This window comes from Chiloscyllium punctatum, chromosome 14 (genome assembly GCF_047496795.1).
Source record: "Chiloscyllium punctatum isolate Juve2018m chromosome 14, sChiPun1.3, whole genome shotgun sequence".
NCBI lineage: Eukaryota > Metazoa > Chordata > Chondrichthyes > Orectolobiformes > Hemiscylliidae > Chiloscyllium > Chiloscyllium punctatum.
In genome coordinates, this window is record NC_092752.1 from 45,557,242 (window position 1) to 45,580,995 (window position 23,754).

Below are 23,754 nucleotides of genomic sequence, written 5' to 3' on the forward strand. Positions count from 1 at the left end.
AACGTGCAAACTCCATACAGGCAGTGGCCCTAGGCCACTGTGCCACCTTATTTTTAACTTTGTCCACCCTGCTCAACACTGGCAACTCCACATTATATAGCTATAATGTTATCCCTAACCAAAAATGACATTTCCCCACTCCCTTTCCCCCTTTCTATCTCTCCTATAGAATCTATATCCTGGAATATTAAGCTGCCAGGCCTATCCATCCCATAGCCACGTTTCTGCAGTCCAATGTTTCCAACCATACCTGAGTTCACCTACCTTACTTATCAGGTCTCTTGCATTGAAGTATATTTGGTTTATCAGTCTTACGTCATCCTCTGCCATGATCTTGCCTGCCATGACTGTTCGATTTGCTCCTTTGCTCAACTGCACCAGCCTTAGCCGATCTCTTCTCTCACGATCTGTCTGGGGCCTCCCCTAACTGGTTTAAATCATCCCAAGTAGCTCTAGCAAATCTCCCCACCAGTATATTAGTCCCCTTCCAAATCAGTGCAACCTGCCCTTCTTATACAGGTCACTCCACTCCAGAAGAGATTCCAATGATCCAAAAATGAGAGCATGGTACAAAAAGGAATGTTGGTTGGGAAATCCTGCTTGGGTAATTTGCATTTTAATTTTTTTTACATTTTTGAAGATGATTCTAAGATTTAACTGTTGTTTCTTCTAAAGGAGAAGCTTGAAAGCAAAAAGGAAGCAAAGGTTTCATTTGAGGCCTGGAAGGCAAAGAAAAAAAGTGTGCTTAAAGAATCCTCCAGCAAAAAGAAAGAGGAAGAAAAGAAAAAGCAACAAGCAGAAGTAGAGAATGAACAGCGGAAGGAAGTAGCAAAGAAGGCAGTGAGAAATATTTATTCTGATCTATTATTATGTGGAATTTTAACTGATAAGATGATGGAGTATTTGGAGCTTCGATATTTGCAAAATATTAATAATATTCATTAACTATTAATAATATGTTAACTATAACAAAGGAGTCATTTATCAATTAAACCACTAGGCTAGAATGCATTTTGAAAGTGAAACTGCATAGCTGCTGCCTTGGTGAAAGGCTTGTTCCCATATAATAATATGGTTTATGCAGCAATATCAGAGACCTCTGCTGAGACTCGGGAACAGCAACAGCACCAGCAGCAGCAACCACTGCAAAATAGCACTCTAAAATACCGAATTCATGGAGACAGAACTAAAGCTTGATGAAGGTGATAGCCACAGCACAGGGTATCTAGACATTTTTCCTTGGCGTAATAGAACAGCAGGGTCTGAGGAAGCTCAGGCTTTCAAAGCATGATTGCTAATATATGAACCTATCCTGGAATACATTCTTTCCAGTGGCAAGATCATTAGGGGCATAGATAAGGTGAATAGCCAAGGTCTTTTTCCCAGGATGGTGGAGTTCAATACAAGAAAGCATAGGCTTAAGGCCAGAGATTGAAAGGAGCGTTTTCACGTAGAGAGTGGTGCGTGCATGGAATGAGCTGCCAGAGAAAGTAGTGGAGGCTGGTTCAATTACAACATTTAAAAGGCATTTGATTAGGTATCTGAATAAGATTATAGAGACACGGGCCAAATGCTGGCAAATGTGTTTAATTTAAGGTATCTGGTTGGCATGGATGAATTGGACCAAAGGGTCTGTTTCCATGATATACAACTCTAAGGTGGATATACATTGCAAGTGGCCATTAAAAGCATCATGATTCTAAATTTCTCTTTTTTATTATTCATTCACGGATGTGGGTGTCACTAGGTAGGCCAGCATTTATTACACATCCTGAGCTGCCTTTGAGAAGTTATTTTCCTGAACCGCAGCAGTCCATGTGTTGTAGATAGACCCATAGGGCCATGAGGGAGAGAGTTCCAGGAATTTAACCCAGTGACACTGAAGGAATATATTTCCAAATCAGGTTTTGGGTATGAACTGCTTCAGTATCAGAGGAGTCGCAAATGATGCTGAACATGAAGGATTGTCAAAGCTCATCTCCATTTCCGAATTTATAATGGAGGGAATGTCATTGATGAACAGCAGAAGGTGGATGAGTCTAAGACATAATCCTGAGAAACTCCTACTAAGTTGTCCTGGAACTGAGCTGACTAACCTCGAACGATAGCAATATTTTCTCTGTATGTCTCGATGTAAATCTTAACAGATATCTTCCATGCTCCTGTTTATTCATATCTGCAGGATTTCATAAACAGTTTCCCAGAACTGTACTTAACAGATGATTGACTGGCTGAGGTGACCATGAAGGCCCCAACTTTTTAATCTTGCCCTTCACTGTCAGGAGCATACCTCCACCAGTCAATCTCTCTAATGAGAGAACAATCATTTGCTTTGTGCGATAGTGATGATTTTAAATTTTACTTTCACTAAATGCATGTGTGCCAAATCTCCAGTTATGACCATTTTATCAATGAGGCAAATCATATGTGGATTGCTTCAATGGCTGGATCGCCACATAGAACATAGAACAGCACAGCAGAGGAACAGGCCCTTTGGTCCTTAACTTGGCGTTGCGTTAAGAAAACATATGGTGTTTTGGCTTTCATTACAAGGAAGATCAAGTTTAAGAGCTGTGAGATTTTGCTGCAGCTCTACAGGACCCTGATGAGACCAAACTTGGAATATTGTGTCCTGTTCTGGTCACCCTATTATAGGAAAGATACAGAGGCTTTGGAGAGGGTACAAAGAAGGTTTACCAGGATGCTGCCTGGACTGGAGGGCTTGTCTTAGGAAGAGAGGTTGACTAAGCTTGGACGTTTCACTCTGGAGAGAAGGAGGAAGAGAGGTGATTTGATTGAGGTGTACAACTAATAAGATGCATGGTTAAGTCACCAGGGCAGGATTGACTGGCACGAGGGGTCATAGTTTTAAGATATTTATTTTACATTAGGATTAATCCTCAGCACAACATCGTGGGTCAAAGGGCTTGCTCTATGCTGTATTTTTCTATGTTCTATGTAATCCAGCTGTCCTTATCCTGTGTCTGAGGAGTGACCATCTCCCTGTACATTCTCTCAATTTCTCCCTCAGCCTCCCGGATGATTCATAATTCATCCAGCTGCAGTTCCCTAACTCGGTTTTCGAGGAGCTGGACTTGAGTGCACTTCCCGCAGATGTAGTCAGCAGAGATATGTGAAGTGTCTCTCACCTGCCACATTTTGCAGAAGGAACATGCAACTGCCCTATCAGCCATACCCCACCAATCTGAAAGCCCACAGAGGAGTAGACAAGAAAAAGAAGAAAAGAAAAAAAAAGGGATAACCTGAAAACTTAGCGAGTTTACAGACTCTTAGTAAGGTTAGAGGAGGTGGGTGGAAGGGAAGCCCTACGGTGTAGGGTCTCAGGTTTAGATCTCACCCACTTAAAAATTTCCTGGGATCCCTCGTTTCTCTCCACCCTCTCTCCTCGCTGCTCTGTTCAAAATGGAGGCCTGACTCTCGAGGTAAGTCCATTTTTAAGTGGGCTTGGTTCAAGAACTCCCCACATTCATTCGGGCTTGGTCCAGGAGTTCCCCTACATACATTCAGGACACTACCAATGCCCTTCACCTCCTGTATGACATTTGTTTCTCCAGCCCCCAATGCCTTACCTTCACCATGACATCCAGTCCCTGTACATGTTCAATCGTCATGACAAAGGGCTCTAAGCCCTCTGTATCCTGCTTTCCTGCCGACCCAACCAGTCCCTTTCCACCAACACACTCATTCGTTTGGTGGAACTGGTCCTCGCCTTCAACAACTTCTCCTTTGAATCCTCCCACTTCCTTCAGATCAAACGGGTAGCCATGGGCACCTGCCTGGGTCCCCACAAACCTGCCTCTTCGTAGGATACGTGGAACATTCTGTCTTCCGCAGTTACACTGGCACCACCTTTTCCACCGCTACATTGATGACTCTATCGGCGTCCCCTCGTGCTCCCACAAGGAAGTTGTACAGTTCATCACTTCACTAACACCTTCCACCCTGACCTTAAGTTCACTTGGACCATCTTTGACACCTCCCTCCCCTTCATGGATCTCTCCATCTCTGGTGACCGAAAACACATGGAAATCTACTTTAAATCCCACCGACTCCCACAGCTACCTCTTCCCCCACTGCCTCCTATAAAAACACTGTACCTTACTCCTAATTCCTCTGCCTTTGCCATAGCTGCACCCAGAAGGAGCAATTCTACTCCAGGACTTCCTAGATGGCCTCCTATTTCAAGGACCACAATTTCCCCTCCCACATGATCAAAAATGCCCTCCAATGCATCTCCTCCATAACCTACGCCTCCGCAATTGAATCCCACTCCTCCAACCTCAACAAGGATAGAATCGTCCTGGTCCTCCCCTTCCACTCCACCAATCTTCAATTACCACGCATTATCGTCCACTATTTCCATCACCTACAATCAGATCCTACCACCACAGATATACTTCCTTCCCCAGGTGTAAAACTTGCACCCACATCTTCCTCCTCACCTCCATGGAAAGCCGCAGAGGATCTTTTCACACCATGGGCGGGTTGGACCGAAGGGCCTGTTTCCATGCTGTACATCTCTATGACTCTATGACCTCATCTACTGTGTCTGCTGCTCTCGATGTGGTCTTCTTGACATCAGGTAGGCAGGACACCAACTCGCAGAAGGTTTTATGGAACATCTCTGGGACACACACGCATGAACAACCCCACCACCCTGTTGCCGACCATTTCAACTCCCCCTCCCACTCCACTAAGGGCATGCATGTCTTGGTCCTCCGCCACCTCCAAATCAAAGCTACCTGACAACTGGAGGAAGAATGCCTTATTATCCGTGTTGGGACCCTCCAAACACATGGCATCAACTCGACATGACTAGTTTCCAAATCTCTCCTTACCCCACCTCATCCCAGATCCAACTCTACATCCTCTTGAAATGTCCTATCTGTCCATCTTCCTTCCCACCTTTCCACTTCAACCTCTCCACCGTCCTACCACCATCACCACCCACCTGGATCTACCTATCGCCTTCTCAGCCACCTTCGCCCACCCCACCCTGTTATTTTTCTCTCAGCCCCTCCCAACCCCCTCTTCCCTCCCGACACTCCTGATGAAGTGCTTATGCCCGAAATGTCAACTCTCCTACTCCGCAGATGCTGCCTGACCTGCTGAGCTTTTCCAACACCACACTTCTCAACTCTGATCCCCAACATCTGCAGTCCTTCCATTTCCCCTGGCCCTCAATATACTCTTTCTGCTTCCCCTCTCACTGCTGTGGTGAGGTGTACACCCAAGTGAGATGGAAGATCATTGAACCTCTTGGGTCACTTTATTCACTTTGAAGAAGACGTATTTGTGCTGCTCAATTCTTCGATCACTTCCACCACACTTGCTTGATTTGAGACCCTCTTTCTCCCAATGCTGGGATACAGCGCTTCACTGTACTCCTTTATAGGGTAAAGGATTAATTATACCTTTAATAATCACTATTGAGCATCTGTGCAAGAAGCCGTCGCAATGATGATATTAGAAAAAGATGGAACTGGTCTGGCTAAGTTTTCTCTTATCCACACTCATGCCCTGTGTTGCGTTTAGTACAACCTATTAATGCTCATTTACCTGTGCTTAAACTTAAGACCATAACATTAATTTCAAATTCAGCCATTCTGACCCCTACAATAGTCTGTTTATCTAGAGATCGTTCCATTGATGGAGAGGATAATAATCACTTCTGCATTCGATGACAGGTCAGGAACCCCGGAGTAGGATGCTTATGTTTTGTTTGAGTTAAACATCTATGACAGTCCCTCCTCCTCTATAAACAAACTGGTTCCTGACTGGATTTTGTCCTCCTCCTCTGCAAAAATATCAGTTCCATTAAAATTTTGCTTGCTGATTCAAATTTTGTATTTAATATAAGAAACAGTTGTTCTTAGTCCTTAGAACCCAACTTTTACTTTCCTAATCATAAATATCTAACATGGTAAGCTTTGTTTTGTCCATTTTTAGCAATGCGGACTAATCAGAGAAGTCAAGATTAGAGTGGTGCTGGAAAAGCACAGCGGGTAAAAGCCCTTAAACATCGATATTCCCCCTGCTCCTTGGATGCTGCCTGACCTGCTGTGCTTTTCCAGCACCACTCTAATCTTGACTCTGATCTCCAGCATCTGCAGCCATCACTTTCGACTAATCAGAGATGTATTAATCTAGTAGTTACATTACCGAACAATTCAACTAAATGTCCTTTTTCTGATAGGCTTTTGAAAAATGGAAAGAAGAGAAAGATACGCATCAGATGGAAAAGCTTAAGAAACAAAAAGAAATTGAGAAAGAGAAAAAGAGAAAAGAAAAGGAACATGTAACTGAAAAGAAGACAGAAAATATTGCAGCATTAATTAAATGGTAGGCAAATTGCATCCTTGCATTGTTCTAAAACTGTACGTTCAGGCGCATGCAGATTACACTTGTTAAATTCATGCTATTATCTGCAAGTTATACTGGAACATTGAATATTTCCCATGATTAAGTATTTACAAAGCCTCTTAATTATCCCTAATATCCATACGATTAATACCCCTGAACAGAGATTTTCTTTGCTGTTGTCTGTGAAGATTACTGCAATTGATGAGTTGCATCATGAGTTTGGATTTTGCATCAGAGCACAAACATGAAGAACTTAACATTTGTGTCATTTTTCTCTGCTGAGTCAAAAATGGGAATTCTGACTCTGAAATATCTTGTGCTTCCATCTCCCAGATTCGTTATTGTCAAATGACTTGGCACTCTACTCACAATGTTTATATGAGTTGCTCCTGGTTTGTAGTAGTTCTGCTGGATGTTGCTGATGTCTGAATACTAGGCCATTGTTGACCTGGGTGAGGCTTTATCCCTTAACACTAAGTATCGAGGAACAAGCAGGACTGCATGTTACTGACACCTCTCGTGAGTTTGTTGACCTGGTCAAGCTTCACACCTTATTTCATAAACCCTTGTGCAAAGCTTAGTTATGAAGGAGTCAAATTATTGAGGAACCTTTTACTCAGATTTTGGAGGAAGAAGTGTATTCCACCAAGTACACACCCCATAGATATTTTTGGGTTATGAATATGTTACCCATATTTGCCGAACAATATTGTTCCTACAAATGTAATTCCAGCAGGTAAAACATTATAGATGATAGCCATGGCATGATAATGAAGACACAGAGGTTCCTGAATTTTCAAGATGGGTAGGCTGTCGAGAGTGTGGTGCTGGAAAAGCACAGCAGATCAGGCAGCATCCAAGGACCCTTCATCAGGACCATGAAGGGCTTATGCCCGAACTGTCAATTCCCCTGCTCCTCGGATGCTACCTGATGTGCTGTGCTTCTCCAGCACCACACTCTCGACTCTGATCTCCAGCATCTGCAGTCCTCACTTTCTCCAAGATGAGTAGACTGACCCATATAAGAACATAATATTAAAACATCTTGAAACAGAACACTTGCTGCCCACCCAGTGAAGTTCTCTGATTGTCCTTCTAAAACTTCATGTGGGCCTGGAAGATTCCTTCCAGTGGCTTTTATTTTCCATGAGATTTTGTTTTGAAACTACATAATTATCTTTCCAATACAAAATGAAAGAATGAACTTAAAATTTGTGAAGATATGAATAATTATCATTTTCATGTCTGAGATGTAACATGTTACTTTTCATTTCCTCACTGTTCAAGGCCCCAAACATTCCATAGTGAAGTAGCAATTTGTGATTTTTGTTTACTTTTAGTATTTTGTAATCACTACTTACAGGGTGAACTCCTCTGCATTGGGGACACCTAATGCTGATTAGGTAGTGCTGATCATAGTCCAGTTCACAAGCATGACTTGAAGTGTCTGGGGATCTGTGACATTAATTCACCCCTGTCTTGCTTTCATGGTCACATCCTTGGCTGAGAGCAATGCTCCAACGAAACTCAGTGCAGTTCATCTTTTGATTAGGCACTTAGAGTGTTCCAGACTCAACATTTTGACTGTAAACTCATTTTTATTTCTTTCTTTGTACACCTAAATTTCTCTTTCCTTCCTTATTTATGCTTTAAAATAATAGCACAACTGCTCTTGGCACATATTTTGTTTCCTTGTTCCTTTGCATGTCAGTTCAGTCCTTTAAGACTAACATTTCTGTCATTCAAATACTTCTTCCTTTCATCCTTTACCCAATCATTCTTTGATCAAAACTTTTCACGGTCTTTGCCTGAAATGGATGAAAACTTGTGCTGCTTCCAAGAGCCAGGCAGATGAACTGCATTTGAGGGAGGCCATAATTATGAATCTCACTGGTGGAATGGACTTTAGCAATCCAATTCTGAAAACTTTAGAGATAGGTCAAACTTCCTGATTGCTAGAATCAGGAAGCTTTTTTACATTTGTACTTGGATTTCATGAATACTCATGAAAATACCAGCTCAGATACACAATTGTGTATAATAGGCATTCAGCTTGCAAAGATATTTAGGAACAGTGGAGAGCCCAGAGTAACACATGTGAAAGTAAAAGATTAGCATAGGCTTAGAGGATCAGAAATAAAGGAGAAGTGTCAAGCACAATGCTGACTAGATGGATCACTGCCATGTGTTTGCAGATCACCCCGATCTATATAATGATGGCACAGAACAATCCTGTTATCCTTTTTGACATGAAAGTAATGAAATTAGTGAATAGAATACAGAATATCCCTTATTGTCACATTGCAGAAGTACAGTGAAAAGCTTTTACAAATGCTGCCTTTTATTGTGCCACCTTAGGTACAAGTACCAAAGTACAAATCTTGGATGCAGCAGAGAAATAAAAAATAATTTAAAAAATAAGTTTGAAAGAAGACATTGTTAAAGGATTGACATTACAGTAAAGTAAAAAAATTCAACATTACATTGTAGCAGCTCAGCAGAATGCCTCCGCATGTGGTCTGACCGCCTGCACCAGACCACAGTCCAACAGCCATCTTTGCTCTGCTCCAAGCCTCCAATTCACTCTGTGCCAAGGTATGTTCCAGGACAGCCTCCCTCCAGGACAGTCTCCGCCTGGGACTGCCTCCTGTCACGCTGTTCTAGAGCTTGTTGCCCACATACTGCTCCAGGACTGTCAGCCGATACACCATTCTGGGACTTGCTGCCTGCATTCTGTTCCGAAATTCATAGCTTACACGCCTTTCTGGGGCTCACTGAGCATAGAACATTACCGTGCAGTGCAGGCCCTTCGGCCCTGGATGTTGCGCCGACCTGTGAAACCAACCTGAAGCCCATCTAACCTACACTATTCTATTTTCATCCATCTGTCTATCCAATGACCATTTATATGCGTATAAAGTTGGCGAGTCTACTACTATTGCAGGCAGGGCATTCCACACCTCTACTACTCACTGAGTAAAGAACCTACCTCTGACATCTGTCTGATATCTATCACCCCTCAGTTTAAAGCTGTGTCTCCTTGTGCTAGCCATCACCATCCGAGGAAGAAGGCTTTCACTGTCCACGCTATCTAACTCTGTGATTCTCTTATATGTCTCAATTAAGTCACCTCTCAACCTTCTTCTCTCTAACAAAAACAGTCTCAAGTCCCTCAGCCGTTCCTCATAAGTTCTTCTCTCCAAACGGGACAACGTCCTAGTAAATCTCCTCTGCACCCTTTCCAAAGTTTCCTCATCCTTCCTATAATGCAGAGACCAGAACTGTACGCAATACTCCAAATGCGGCCATACCAGAGTTTTGTACCCCTTGCAGCATGGCCTTATGGTTCCGAAACTCAATCCATCTACCAATAAATGCTAACACACCATTTATCTTCTTAACAACCCTACCAACCTGGTGACAACTTTCAGGGATTTGTGTACCTGGACACCGAGATCTCTCTGCTCATCTACAGTACCAAGAATCTTAGCATTAGCCCAGTATCTTTATTCCTGTTGCTCCTTCCAAAGTGAATCACCTCAAACTTTTCTGCATTAAACTCCATTTGCCACCTCTCAGCCCGGCTCTGCAGCTTTTCTATGTCCCTCTGTAACCTGCAACATCCTTCAGCACTGTCCATAACTCCACCAACCTTAGTGTCATCTGCAAATTTACTAACCCATCCTTTTGTGCCCTCATCCAGGTCATATATAAAAATGACAAACAGCAGTGGCCCCAAAACAGATCATCATGGTACACCACTAGTAACTGAACTCTAGGATGAACATTTCCAATCAACCACCACCCTCTGATTTATTTCAGCTAGCCAATTTCTGATCCAAACTGCTAAATCACCCTCAATCCCATACCTCCACATTTTGTGCAATCGCCTACTGTGGGGTACCTTATCAAGCGCCTTACTGAAATCCATATACACCACATCAGCCACTTTACCCTCATCCACCTGTTTGGTCACCTTCTCAAAGAATTCAATACGGTTTGTGCAGCACGACCTATGCTTCACAAAACCGTGCTGACTATCCTATCTCTTATAATTTTTTCCAACAGTTTATCCACAACTAATGTAAGGCTCACTGGTCTATAATTACCAGGGTTGTCTCTACTCCCCTTTTTGAACAAAGGGACAACATGTGCTATCCTCCAGTTTTCTGCACTATTACTGTAGACAATGACAATATAAGGACCTCAGCCAAAGGTCTGCAATCTCCTCCCTGGCTTCCCAGAGAATCAAAGGATAAATCCTATCCGGCTCAGGAGACTTTATCTATTTTGACATTTTCCAGAATTGCTAAGACCTCGTCCCTGTGAATCTCAATCCCATCTAATCTAGTAGCTTGTATCTCAGTATTCTCCTTGACAACGTTGTCTTTTTCCAACATGAATACTACTTGCACTCTGTTCTCGGGAATCGCAGCCTGTGTGCTGCTCTGAGACTTGCAGCCCTATCCAGTTCTGGGGCTCGCAGCCCATGGGCCCATATTGGGGGCTCACAGCCCATACAATTTTCTGGGGGCTCACAGCCCATGCCCCGCACTGGGGGCTCACAGCCCACACAATGTTGCTGAGGCTCACAGCCCATACAATGTTCCCAGGGCTCACAGCCCATGCCTCGCACTGGGGGCTCACAGACCGTACAATGTTTCTGGGGCTTGCAGCCCATGCACCGCACTGGGGGCTCGCAGCCCATACACCATTCCGGGGTTCACTTTCCATGCTCTGTTCGGGGGCTTGCAGCCATTTCCTAGTCCTGGGCTTGAAGCTGATACGCCATTTGTGGGCTCGCAACCCACACGCTATTCTGGGGCTCGCATTCCTCGCATCATTCCCGGGGCTTGCAGCACTCGCACCGTTCTGGGGCTCACTACCCACACTGTGCTCTAGGAGCTTGGAACCCACATGATGTTCGACAGCTCACAGCTGACATGCTGCTCTGGGACTCGCAGCCCCCACTCTGTTCCAGGCAGGGGCTCACTGCTCATGCACCATTCCAGAGCTGGCAGGCTGCATGCCATTCCGGGGCCCATGTACAGCCCTGAGGCTGGCATCCCACATGCCATTCTGGGCCTATAACCCTATTTGAGGGTTTGCAGCCCATACACTATTCCAGGGCTTGCAGCCCACGCCCACTCACAGTCCATGAGCCAGTCTGGGACAGGCAGCCCACACAACGTTTCAGGGCTCGCAGCCGAACTGCTGTTTTGGAATTTGCAGGCCATGCTCTGTTCCATGGCTCGCTGCCTGACCTCAAAGCATCATAGATTCCCTACAGTGTGGAAACAGGTCCTTCGGCCCAACAAGTCCACACCAAATCTCCGAAGAGTATCCCACCAAGATCCATCCCCCTACATTTTAACTCTACATTTACCCTTGACTAATGCACCTAGCCTACACATCCCTGTACAGTATGAACAGTTTAGCATGGCCAATTCATCTAAGCTGCACATCTTTGGACTGTGGGAGGAAACCGGAACTCAGCATTCCAGGGCTCACAGCCCACTCAGCGTTCCGGGGTCTGGAGTCCACATACTATTCCAGGGCTCGCAGCCCACTCGGCATTCCAGGGCCTGCAGCCCACATGCTGTTCCAGGGCCTGCAGCCCACATGCTGTTCCAGGGCTCGCAGCCCACTCAGCATTCCAGGGCCTGCAGCCCACATGCTGTTCCAGGGCCCGCAGCCCACATGCTGTTCCAGGGCCCGCAGCCCACATGCTGTTCCAGGGCCCGCAGCCCACATGCTGTTCCAGGGCCTGCAGCCCACATGCTGTTCCAGGGCCTGCAGCCCACATGCTGTTCCAGGGCCTGCAGCCCACATGCTGTTCCAGGGCTCGCAGCCCACTCAGCATTCCAGGGCCTGCAGCCCACATGCTGTTCCAGGGCCCGCAGCCCACATGCTGTTCCAGGGCCCGCAGCCCACATGCTGTTCCAGGGCCCGCAGCCCACATGCTGTTCCAGGGCCCGCAGCCCACATGCTGTTCCAGGGCCCGCAGCCCACATGCTGTTCCAGGGCCCGCAGCCCACTCAGCATTCCAGGGCCTGCAGCCCACATGCTGTTCCAGGGCCCGCAGCCCACATGCTGTTCCAGGGCCCGCAGCCCACATGCTGTTCCAGGGCTCAGTGCCCACTCAATGTTCCAGGGCTCGCATCTGAAAGACTAAGAGCATTGTGGAAGACCGCGCACACCCCTCACTCAAACTCTTCTCCCACCTGCCATCTGGCAGAAGATACTGGAGCATTCAGTTTCTTACGACGAGACTGTGCAACAGTTACTTCCCCCAAGCTGTTAGGCTCGTTAACACTGTATGATCGGACTCTTTCCCATCTGAAATTCTTTACATGACTTCAAATTACTGCTAGAACAATGTCTATTAATTATCACTATTTGATTGCACTGTAATTTGTGTGCTTTGCACTTCTTATGCTCTTTATGTAGCCCTGTGTATGAAGGTGTAGTTTGTGCTGTCCATGTAGCACCATGGTCCTGGAGGAACGCTGTCTCGTTTTTTACTGTATCAGTTGTATATGGTAGAAATGACAAATAAAATCTACTCTACTACTACTACTCCACTATATTCCAGAAAGTGATTATTCTCAGATCCAGCTACTCAATGAAAGCTGCCTTTGGCAAGGATTAGGATGCAATCCCATGCTGGTGGTATCGAAGCTGGTAGCAGGCCTAAACTACTTTGCTGGTGCTTTCATCCAAGTCTTACTGGGAACCTCTGTGAATTGTTCTAGCCAGTGCATCCTCTTCAGAAGACCTGATTTTTCTGAAATTTTACATTGATCCAGAGATACAATCAGTGAGTCCAATGGGCTTTGCTGCAGTTTCATGATTTCATGTGAAAGGAAAAGAGGAACATATCAGCCTGTCGCACCTGCTTTACCACTTAATACAATAATAACTTATGAATACTTCAACACCTTTTACCCTCATGATTCCCACAAGTCTTTACACCACTGGGATTCAGAAATCTAACAATTCCTATTTTAGCTATACTCAGAGTCGGAGTTATCACAGCCCCAGTGAGAAATGTTCTGCATTCTGTTCCTCTTACCAAAGTGGATAACATCATATTTTTCCACGTTATATTTCATTTCCAATGTTCTTATCAATTTACAATGATGGATTATACTATAGACCTCCTAATAGCCAGTGGGATCTGGAGGAACAGAGATGTAGGCAGAACATGGAAAGATGTAAAAACAACAGGATTGTTGCAGTAGTTGATTTTAACCTGCCCAACATTGACTGGGACTCTCTTGGTGTCAGGGTCTTTGATGGAGCAGGTACATCCAGAAGTGTTTCTTGAAAGAATATGTAGATAGTCTAACTTGGGAAGGGACCATATTGGCATTGTACTGGGGAATAAGCCTGGCCAAGATGATCAAAGTTTCAGTGGGGGAGCATTTTAGGAACGATGTTTGTAATTCCATAAAGTTTAAGACAGTTATAGAATTGGGGGAAGGCTTAGTACAATAGTACGAGAAAGGAACAGGAGAAATTAAATAGTGAGCAGCTGTTTAAGTTTAAATCCACATCTAAAGTGTGGGAGTCTTTTGAAGGCCAGTTGATCCGAGTTCAGGATCAGCATGTCCCTTTGAGGATGAAAGATAAGTTTGGCAAGATTCAGGAACCCTGGATGACAAAAGATATTGAAAGTTGAGTCAAAAAGAAAAAGGAAGCATATGTAAGGGTTAGAAGACTGAAATCAGACAACGTCCTTGAGGAATATAAAGGAAACAGGAAAGACCTTAAATAAGGAATTCGGAAGACTAAAAAGGGCCATGAAATATCCTTAGCAAGTAAGGTTAAGGAGAACGCTAAGGCATTTTAGGAGCAAGAGGGTAGCTACGAAAAGGATAGGTCCACAGAAGGACAAAGGAGGGAATTTATGTGTGGAGCCTGAGAAAGTGGATGAGGTTCTTAATGAGTACTTCATATCAGTATTAATCAAAAAGTTTAGATTACGGGGGGTATGTTGATACTCTAAGGTATGCTGATATTAAGAAGGAGATAGTGGGTGTCTTGAAAAATAAAACTGGATAACTCTCCTGGGCCTGATGTGATCTATTCCACAATACTGAGGGAGGCAAGGTGGGGGCGGGGGGGGAGATACAGTGGGGGCCATGACAGAGATTTGTATCCTATTTAGCCACAGATGAAGTCCTAGAAGACTGGTGAATAGCCAACGTTGTTCCTTTGTTTAAGAAAGGCAACTGGGATAATCCTGGAACTTATACACTGGTGAACTTTCCATCAGTGGTAGAGTAAGTGAATGTTTCTTAAATTGGAGTGTCCTAGTTATGGGGAAAGTTTGGACAATCTGGATAGTTATTGCTGGGGTTTCAGAACCTGAGGGGCAATTTGACAGAGGTATATAAAATTATGAGAGGCATGAATAGTTGGAGTTGTTTTCCCAGGGTGAAAATGTCACACACTAGTTTAGATTATTTACAGTGTGGAAACAGGCACTTCGGCCCAACAAGTCCACACCGACCCGCCGAAGCGTAACCCACCCATACCCCTACATTTACCCTTTCACCTAACACTACGGGCAATTTAGCATGGCCAATTCACCTAACCTGCACATTTTTGGACTGTGGGAGGAAACCGGAGCACCCGGACGAAACCGACGCAGACACTGGGAGAATGTGCAAACTCCATACAGTCAGTCGTCTGAGGCGGGAATTGAATCCGGGTCTCTGGCGCTGTGAGGCAACAGTGCTAACCACTCTACCACCGTGCCGGCAAAGATTTAATGTGAGAGGAGGGATGGTTTAAAGGAGATGTACAAGGCAAGATTTTTTCACAGACAATGGAAAGTGTCTTGGAATGCTCCCCCAGAGGAGATGCTAGAAGCAGATACAAAGCTAACATTTAAGAGGCATTTACGCAGGTGCATGAACTGGCAGAAATACCATGTGCAGATAGATGGGATTAGTTTAGAATGGCATCATGGTTGGCCCAGACATGATGTGCCAAAGGGCCTGTTCCTAAACTGTACTTTTCTGTATTCCAAATCTGTCCAAATCCTCCTGAAACCACTTCACATCTTCCAAAGATTGCTGCTTACTTTTGTAATTATCTGCAGATTTTGAAATGTTACATTTGGTCTCCAAATACATATCAAATCACTGATTTGTATCATGAAAGATTGGGTTTAAGTTCTAATCCGTGTGGTACCCCATTATTCATAGATTGCAGATGTGAGAATTACCCAATTATTGCTCCTCTTCGTGTCTTCCTCACTGAAAACAACCACAGAGGGTTGTTTTGGTGTTTTTGGTGTTTTGCTTCAAACATTTTGAGGGATTTCTTGCTGAATTTTATCACAGACTCCTCATTAATTACATGCCCCACCCCCTTTGGTGTTCCTCATGTCCGATTCTGTCCCCTTCTCACCAAATCTTCAGAACAACTTGCTGAATATCTATTGAATCGCAAAATCATGGAATCACTAGAAGACTGGCATCCCTTGCTCCTGCACTATCTTTAAAGTCCCATTTTGCACAGTTAGACTGGAGCTGCCCTACATTGTTCCTGATATTTGCCCCAGGCATGACAGTTGGAAAAATAAATACGCTGCTTTGCAGACAGAGACCTGGAATTCCTCCTGGACAACTTGGTGCCAATGTGGGTATCACTTCCTCCATTATCAACAGTGGAGGCCACCATCCCTAGTCCGAGGTTGTCAAAACAGCAACCAACTCAGGTATCTATTTCATAGCCAAATGTTGCATATTTTCAATTTTCCAGTACACTTTGAGATTGCTAGCTAGTCATATGTCAGGTGCCTGTAAGCTCTCAGTGGAAAACAGCATTCACTCTCTCTTCAAGGTACAGTACACACCTTCAACTTCATAACATGGAATGGAATGGAATATAAAAGGAGGAAAGTTTTGCTAAACCTGTACAAGGCACAAGTCAGATGTGTGGTGGAGTACTATGAATGGTTTCAGGCCCCTTAGGGTAGATTGATTGATTGAATTGGAGGTGGTCCAAAAAAGGTTTACAAGGCTGTTAGCAGATATGAGAGACTGTCTTTTGAGGAGAGATTGAGTAGAATGGGCTTGTACTCATTGGAATGAGAGAAGTCTTTATTGAAACATAAATTTCTTAATGGACTTGACAGGGTAGATGTGAAAAGGTGGTTTCTCCTTGTGGGAGAGTCAAAGACTAGATGGCATAGTCTCAGAATTAGGTTCACACATTTAAGACAGAGGTAAGGCAGAATTTCTTCTCTCAGAATGTTATGAATTTCTGGAATTCTTTACCATAGTTGTTGTTGAGACTGTGCAATTAAATGTGTTAAAGGATGAGACAGATTTTTAATCAACAAGGGAATCATGAGTGATGGGGAAAAGTCAGGAAAGTGGAGTTGATCATTGGTTCAAACTTGATGGACTGAATGGTGTACTTCTGCTCTTACTTCTATGGTTTGAAATGTTCTTTTACAACAATATTATTAATTAGCTTTTTTTTCATTAGATTAAACAATATTTAAAATAGTCTGTCCTCTAGTTGGCTCATTCATATGCTGCTCTAGAAAAGCATCCTTAAGACACACCAGAAACTTAACTTCTAGAGTTTTAGTGTTTATTAGGATGCCCATTCTATGTGCAGACTTCAGTCAATCATGTTTACTGTATTAATCAGGCTACAAGTTTCTTTCATCTACCTCTTAATACCTTACCCACTGTTACCACTACTATTTGGTGGCCTATAAATATCCCAACCAATGTCTGCTGGTGTTGCTGTTTCTAACATCCACCAAACCAAATTTCACACATTGCTCTTCAAATATGAGATCCTTCCTTACTAATGTATTGACCACATCTCATATTATTACAACTCTACCTCCTTTGACTTCTTGTCTGTTCTTCCTGAACATTGAATACCCTTGAATATTCAGTCCCCAGTCCTAGCAGCCATGTTTTTAGAGTGGCAATTTTATCATAACTGTAAACCTCAGTTTGTGCCTTTCAATCATTTATTTTGTGAATAGAATGCCCTTTGTATTTTTAACATCATTCCATACTTGTGGCATACTCGATTCTTGACTTTGTTTGATCTATCTTCTAATTTCCCGAGCAGCTACTTGACTTTGTGTTATCAACTTTATTTCCTTACAATTTGGATTACACCTCAGGTTCCTGACCAACCAAAGCCCAACAGCACTTACACAACTTGGTGAGGATAGCAGTCTCCAGTCCTGCTAAGATTTAAACCGTCCAGCTTATGCAGGCTCCAGAACTGGTGGCAGTGCCTCCTTAGACAAGTTTCAATTGGTCAATCATCCTGTTCTAATATTAACAGACTCATGGCATTGAGAGTAATCTTGAGATTACTGCACTTACGATCATGCTTTCTAATTGCTTGCCCAAATCCCTGAAATCTGCTCTCTGGACCTCACCCCTCTTGCCAATGTAAACCATGACTTCTGGCTGACTCCCTTCCCTTGAACAATACCTTGCAGCTACTCTGTGACATCCTTAACCCTGACACCAGAGAGCCAACACACCACTTTGGAGTCATGTTTAATGCTGCAGAAACATCTGTCAAATCCGCTAACTGTGGAATTTTCAATCGCTATTGCCTTTCCATTCTTCATATTCCTATCGTAACTACTGAGATGTCCATGGTACCATGAACACATTTCCAGCTGCAGTACCTTGAAGGACCATACCTTCACACGTTTTTAAAGTGGAATACTGAATAACAAGAAAGATGCAATCGGGCACTCCTGCACCTGCCTGGTTATCTTAGACTGCCTGGTCATCACCCATTCCCTCTGCTTCGAAATTTAGGATCTCCTTCACATACATGCTCCCCTCATTGTTCTTTGCTTCATAGCTGCAGAACAGAGATTGCAGCTGTTGCTTACTCCAAACCTGAGAGTTCAAGCTTGTGAAGCTGGTTGACACATCCTGCATTTGTGTTTGACTGGCTCCAAGACTGATATGTTCATGACTTCACCCATACCGCAAGATATACACTCTTCTTGGCCCATCCTGTAATTCTAAAAATTATTTGTTAAACTTGGAATAAGAAAGAGCTTACTACAAAAACTTAACAAACCATTTTTCAGAAAAAGAGAGTAAAATGCCTACACAAACTAAACAACCAATTTTCACTTGAGAATTATGGGATTATAATGTTTAGAGGAAGCCCTTCAGTCCATCGGGTCTATACTGACAAAAATACATTGCTACCTACACCAGTGCCACTTTCCTCCACTAAGTCCATAGCTTTGAAGGCTAAAATACTTCATATTTCCATCCAAGTACTTTTTAAAAGTTGTGAGGTTTCTTGCCTCAATTATCCTCCCAGTAGGTACATTCCAAATCCCCTTCTTGGTGAAAAGGTTTTTGCCTCAAATCCCCTCTAAACCTCTGGCTTCTCATTTTAAAATTATGTTCCCTTGTTATTTATTCTTTGACTAAGGGAAACACCTGCTTTTTATCAACCTGTCATGCCCGTCATAATCATACACCTCTACCAGGTTCCCCATTGCTCCAAAGAAACAACCCAAGCTTATCCAACCTCTTTTTATTGTTGAAATGCACCATCCCAGGCAACATCTTGGTGATCTCTTTTGCACCTCCTCCAGTGCAACCAGATTCTTCCTGTAGTGTAGTGACCAGACAGCAAAGGTATCTTTTAAAAGTTGTTTCAACTATGGCCTAGCCAAGATTCTATACAGCTCCAACATGATCTCCCTACTCTTATAATCTATGCCATGACTGATAAAGGAAAGTTTCCCATATGTCTTATTAGCTATCATATTAACGGGTCTTACCACCTTCAGGTATCTGTGAACAAGCCCTCCAAGTTTCCTCTATTCCTTTGAATTTCCTACTGTTTTGCCATTTATTGAATATTCTCTTTTCTCTTTCCAAAGTGCATCAGCTCACATTTATCAGGGTTAAATTCCATCTGCCACTTATATGCCCAATCCATTTGAAACTTCCTGAAACCTAACACTGTCAACCATCTGGCCAATCTTATTGTCATCCACAAATTTACTTATCATCCCCTCCACATTATCATTTCATCTCATTTAACGATTACAAATACTGACCATTTCTACTCACCAATAAGCTGCTTTCCCTGTACTCATGATGCTGCACTGATCTCAATATACAAAGACTTCTTGATCAATATTTCATTTCCTCTCATGCTCTGAAGACCTTTGTTTGCAGTAAATCTAAAATGCTTAGAGTCATAGAGATGTACACCATGGAAAGAGTCCCTTTGGTCCGATTTGTCCATGCTGACGAGAGATCCTGAGCCATTTTAGATGTAACAATAAAGCAAATTCAATTCAATATCCTAAATTAACCTAGTCCCATTTGCCAGCATTTGGTCCACATCCCTTTCAACCCTTTCTATTCATATACCCATCCAAGTGCCTTTTAAATATTATATTTTTTCCAGCTTCCCCCCACTTCCTCTGGTAGCTCATTCCATTCAAGCACTGCCCTCTGTATGAAAATGTTGTCTCTTGCGTCCCTTTTAAATCTGCCTGTGAGCCCATTTTCAAGGGACTCTGAACCTGCATTCCAAGGTCTCTGTTCAGCAACACTCCCCAGGACCTTACCATTGAGCATATAAGTCCTGCCCTAATTTGCCTTTCCAAAATGCAGCCCGTCACATTTATTCTAAATTAAACTCCACCTGCCACTCCTCAGCCCAATGGCCCATCCGATAAAGATCCTGTTGTATTCTGAGGTAACTGTTTTTCCAGTCCACTACAGTTCCAATTTTGGTCATTTGTAAACTTACTAGCCAACAAAGTCTCCCTCACGCTGACTGTTCACTTACCATTTTATATTGTACACCCCAGTCCAACGCTGGCATCTCCAAATCATTTTGTGGGTTATTGACCCATTGAGATCTCTGTGGAATTTCACACGCATCTACTCAAACATCCAAGAAATGAATGTCGCCCCCTTCACTAAAGTGCACCAATGTATTTGCTTCCCCATAGATGCAGGGAGTCAGACAACCAGGCCAGTTAGTTTTGCTGCCATAGTAAGTATCACACAGAGGCAAAGTGGAATTGATTGACATAGATTGCTATCAAAACGCCCTATGACCAACCAGCAGCGTCTGTGAAAAAAGGCTTGCGCTGCTTTAATGTGCAGATCATCTATGACACAAAGTCAGAAGTCGACACCACAAAAAAAAGCCCTTTGGCTATGAAGTCTGCTCTGGTCGAAACCAACTACATAATCATTCTTATCCTTGACCCTAAACCTGTAGCCTTAACACTACAATATTTTTAAAATGCTATCAGGGTTTCTGCCGCCACCAGGCAGTATGTTCCAGATTCCCACCACCCACTATGTGTAAAAAATAATCCTCTCATTCCCTCTAAACCTCCTACCCCTTAATTTAAATCTATGCCCCAGTCACCGACCCCTCCACCAAAGAGAAATGTTTATTGCCCATCGTGAATTTATACATCTCAGGCGTTTCTCCCCTCAGTCTCCTCTGCTCCAAGGAAAACAACCCTGGACTAACCCCTCTTCATAATCAAAACTGTCCAGCCTCGGCAACATCATGGTAAATCTCCTGTATACTCCCCTCCTTTCAGTTAGACCAGCCAAATACTGCAGGGTATTTCTAATGTCCAGGGAGCTGTCATGTCTAGATTCTGGAATACTCAAAGGTGACTGTTTCTTGTTATGCCCTCACATGCAAGGCTGGCTGCTGAGAGGCAATGACTATCTCCCTTAAATCCAGGCTGTCGACACCTGTCATGTATCCTCAGATTAACACCAAGGAGAGGTGCAATACACAAGTTTCCACCAAAGCCATTATTGCACAGTCCAAACACTTCCTGAAAATGAAATTCAGATGTCTGGACCAGTCAGACAACACACTGCAGGATTCCCCACTTTTGGAGTGTTCTATATCAATGTGGTATGCTGCACCTTCCCCAAATTTGCTTGACAAAGTGGAGATGTCTTGTGAGAGGACGTGATGCCCACAGTATATTTTACAAATCCAAAAACTTTCTATTCCACATGTAACGATGATGCCACTTAACAAGATTATTTTGTCCATGGGTTTTTCAAGAAAGGTTGTACAGGTAGATATGCCAAAATGTCTGGAAAGATCTACTTTAACAATGGCATGGAAGTGTCCAGTTCTCCCAGTTCTTGTTTTTCCTAGTTTGGTTTAGTTGGAACAGTGGGAAGCTGCTGGATTTAGCTGTAACAACAGATGCTGGTGCAGTGACAAGAGATTCCATGCTTCATCATTGATAATTGACTGACTTTTCTCTCAGAAATCTATCCTGCCTGCAAGAACATGTGTTTGAATTTACCTTTTGGCAAAGGGGTATGTTATGGGATATTACAGGAAATGGAACAGCTCCTCGGTTAAGTTCAACGAGGGAAAAACAATGACTGCAGATGCTGGAAACCAGATTCTGGATTAGTGGTGCTGGAAGAGCACAGCAGTTCAGGCAGCATCCAAGTAGCTTCGAAATCGACGTTTCGGGCAAAAGCCTTCATCAGGAATAAAGGCAGTGAGCCTGAAGCATGGAGAGATAAGCTAGAGGAGGGTGGGGGTGGGGAGAAAGTAGCATAGAGTACAATGGGTGAGTGGGGGAGGGGATGAAGGTGATAGGTCAGGGAGGAGAGGGTGGAGTGGATAGGTGGAAAAGAAGATAGGCAGGTAGGACAAGTCCGGACATGTCATGGGAACAGTTACTGAGCTGGAAGTTTAGAACTAGGGTGAGGTGGGGGAAGGGGAAATGAGGAAACTGTTGAAGTCCACATTGATGCCCTGGGGTTGAAGTGTTCCGAGGCGGAAGATGAGGCGTTCTTCCTCCAGGCGTCTGGTGGTGAGGGAGCGGCAGTGAAGGAGGCCCAGGACCTCCATGTCCTCGGCAGAGTGGGAGGGGGAGTTGAAATGTTGGGCCACGGGGCGGTGTGCTTGATTGGTGTTGGTGTCCCGGAGACGTTCCCTAAAGCGCTCTGCTAGGAGGCGCCCAGTCTCCCCAATGTAGAGGAGACCGCATCGGGAGCAACGGATACAATAAATGATATTAGTGGATGTGCAAGTAAAACTTTGATGGATGTGGAAGGCTCCTTTAGGGCCTTGGATAGAGGTGAGGGAGGAGGTGGACCTCTATCCAAGGCCCTAAAGGAGCCTTCCACATCCATCAAAGTTTTACTTGCACATCCACTAATATCAGTTATTGTATCCGTTGCTCCCGATGCGGTCTCCTCTACATTGGGGAGACTAGGCGCCTCCTAGCAGAGCGCTTTAGGGAACGTCTCCGGGACACCCACACCAATCAACCACACCGCCCCGTGGCCCAACATTTCAGCTCCCCCTCCCACTCTGCCGAGGACATGGAGGTCCTGGGCCTCCTTCACCGCCGCTCCCTCACTACCAGACGCCTGGAGGAAGAACGCCTCATCTTCCACCTTGGAACACTTCAACCCCAGGGCATCAATGTGGACTTCAACAGTTTCCTCATTTCCCCTTCCCCCACCTCACCCTAGTTCTAAACTTCCAGCTCAGTAACTGTCCCCATTACTTGTCCGGGCTTGTCCTACCTGCCTATCTTCTTTTCCACCTATCCACTCCACCCTCTCCTCCTTGACCTATCACCTTCATCCCCTCCCCACTCACCCATTGTACTCTATGCTACTTTCTCCCCACCCCCACCCTCCTCTAGCTTATCTCTCCACGCTTCAGGCTCACTGCCTTTATTCCTGATGAAGGGCTTTTGCCCAAAACGTCGATTTCGAAGCTACTTGGATGCTGCCTGAACTGCTGTGCTCTTCCAGCACCACTACTCCAGAATCCTTGGTTAAGTTGCTGTGTCAGGTCAAATAAGTTTCCAATAGGTAAGGTATTCTAAATTCTGTTTTCTTTTGTTCGTGTTTCAACTGTGATGTTTAAATAGACTCTGTTTTGCTTAAAACTGAGTGTTTGACCAGCTGCATCACACCTAGAACATCCACACATATCTCCTCTTAAATTAAGATAAGGTTAGGGTCTAAGTTACTTTCTTAAAATACTTGGAGGGGATCTGGCCTGTCCAAAACACACATCCCCTTCCACTCCTCAAAAGAATGAAGTACTTCTTATCGAAAGAAGAAGGATCCTGAAGAAAGGTCACTGGATCTGGAACATCGAACACAGAACATAGAACAGTACAGCACAGAACAGGCCCTTCAGCCCACGATGTTGTGCTGACCATTGATCCTCAAGTAAGGTAAAACTAATGTACGAACCCTCAAATTTCTGTGACCAGCATGTCCAGCAGTCTCTTAAATGTCCCCAATGACCTTGCTTCCACAACTGCTGCTGGCAATGCATTCC

General features: G+C 44.1%; 1 protein-coding gene across 6 annotated transcripts in view; it reads left to right on the forward strand.

Moving 5' to 3' along the window:
- LOC140485769 (uncharacterized) overlaps positions 1-23,754 on the forward strand; it is a 179,239-nt gene that overhangs the window by 118,182 nt on the left and 37,303 nt on the right. For 5 of the 6 annotated variants that reach the window (XR_011962430.1, XR_011962431.1, XM_072584290.1 and 2 more), the window contains 2 exons: positions 676-840; positions 6,218-6,363. Coding sequence is in view for 4 of the 6 variants with exons in the window: in XM_072584290.1 (XP_072440391.1) it covers positions 676-840; positions 6,218-6,363 (311 nt within the window). In the remaining 2 variants the exon portion in view is untranslated. The remainder of the gene's footprint in view (positions 1-675; positions 841-6,217; positions 6,364-23,754) is intronic. The other variant, XM_072584289.1, reaches the window with a different exon arrangement.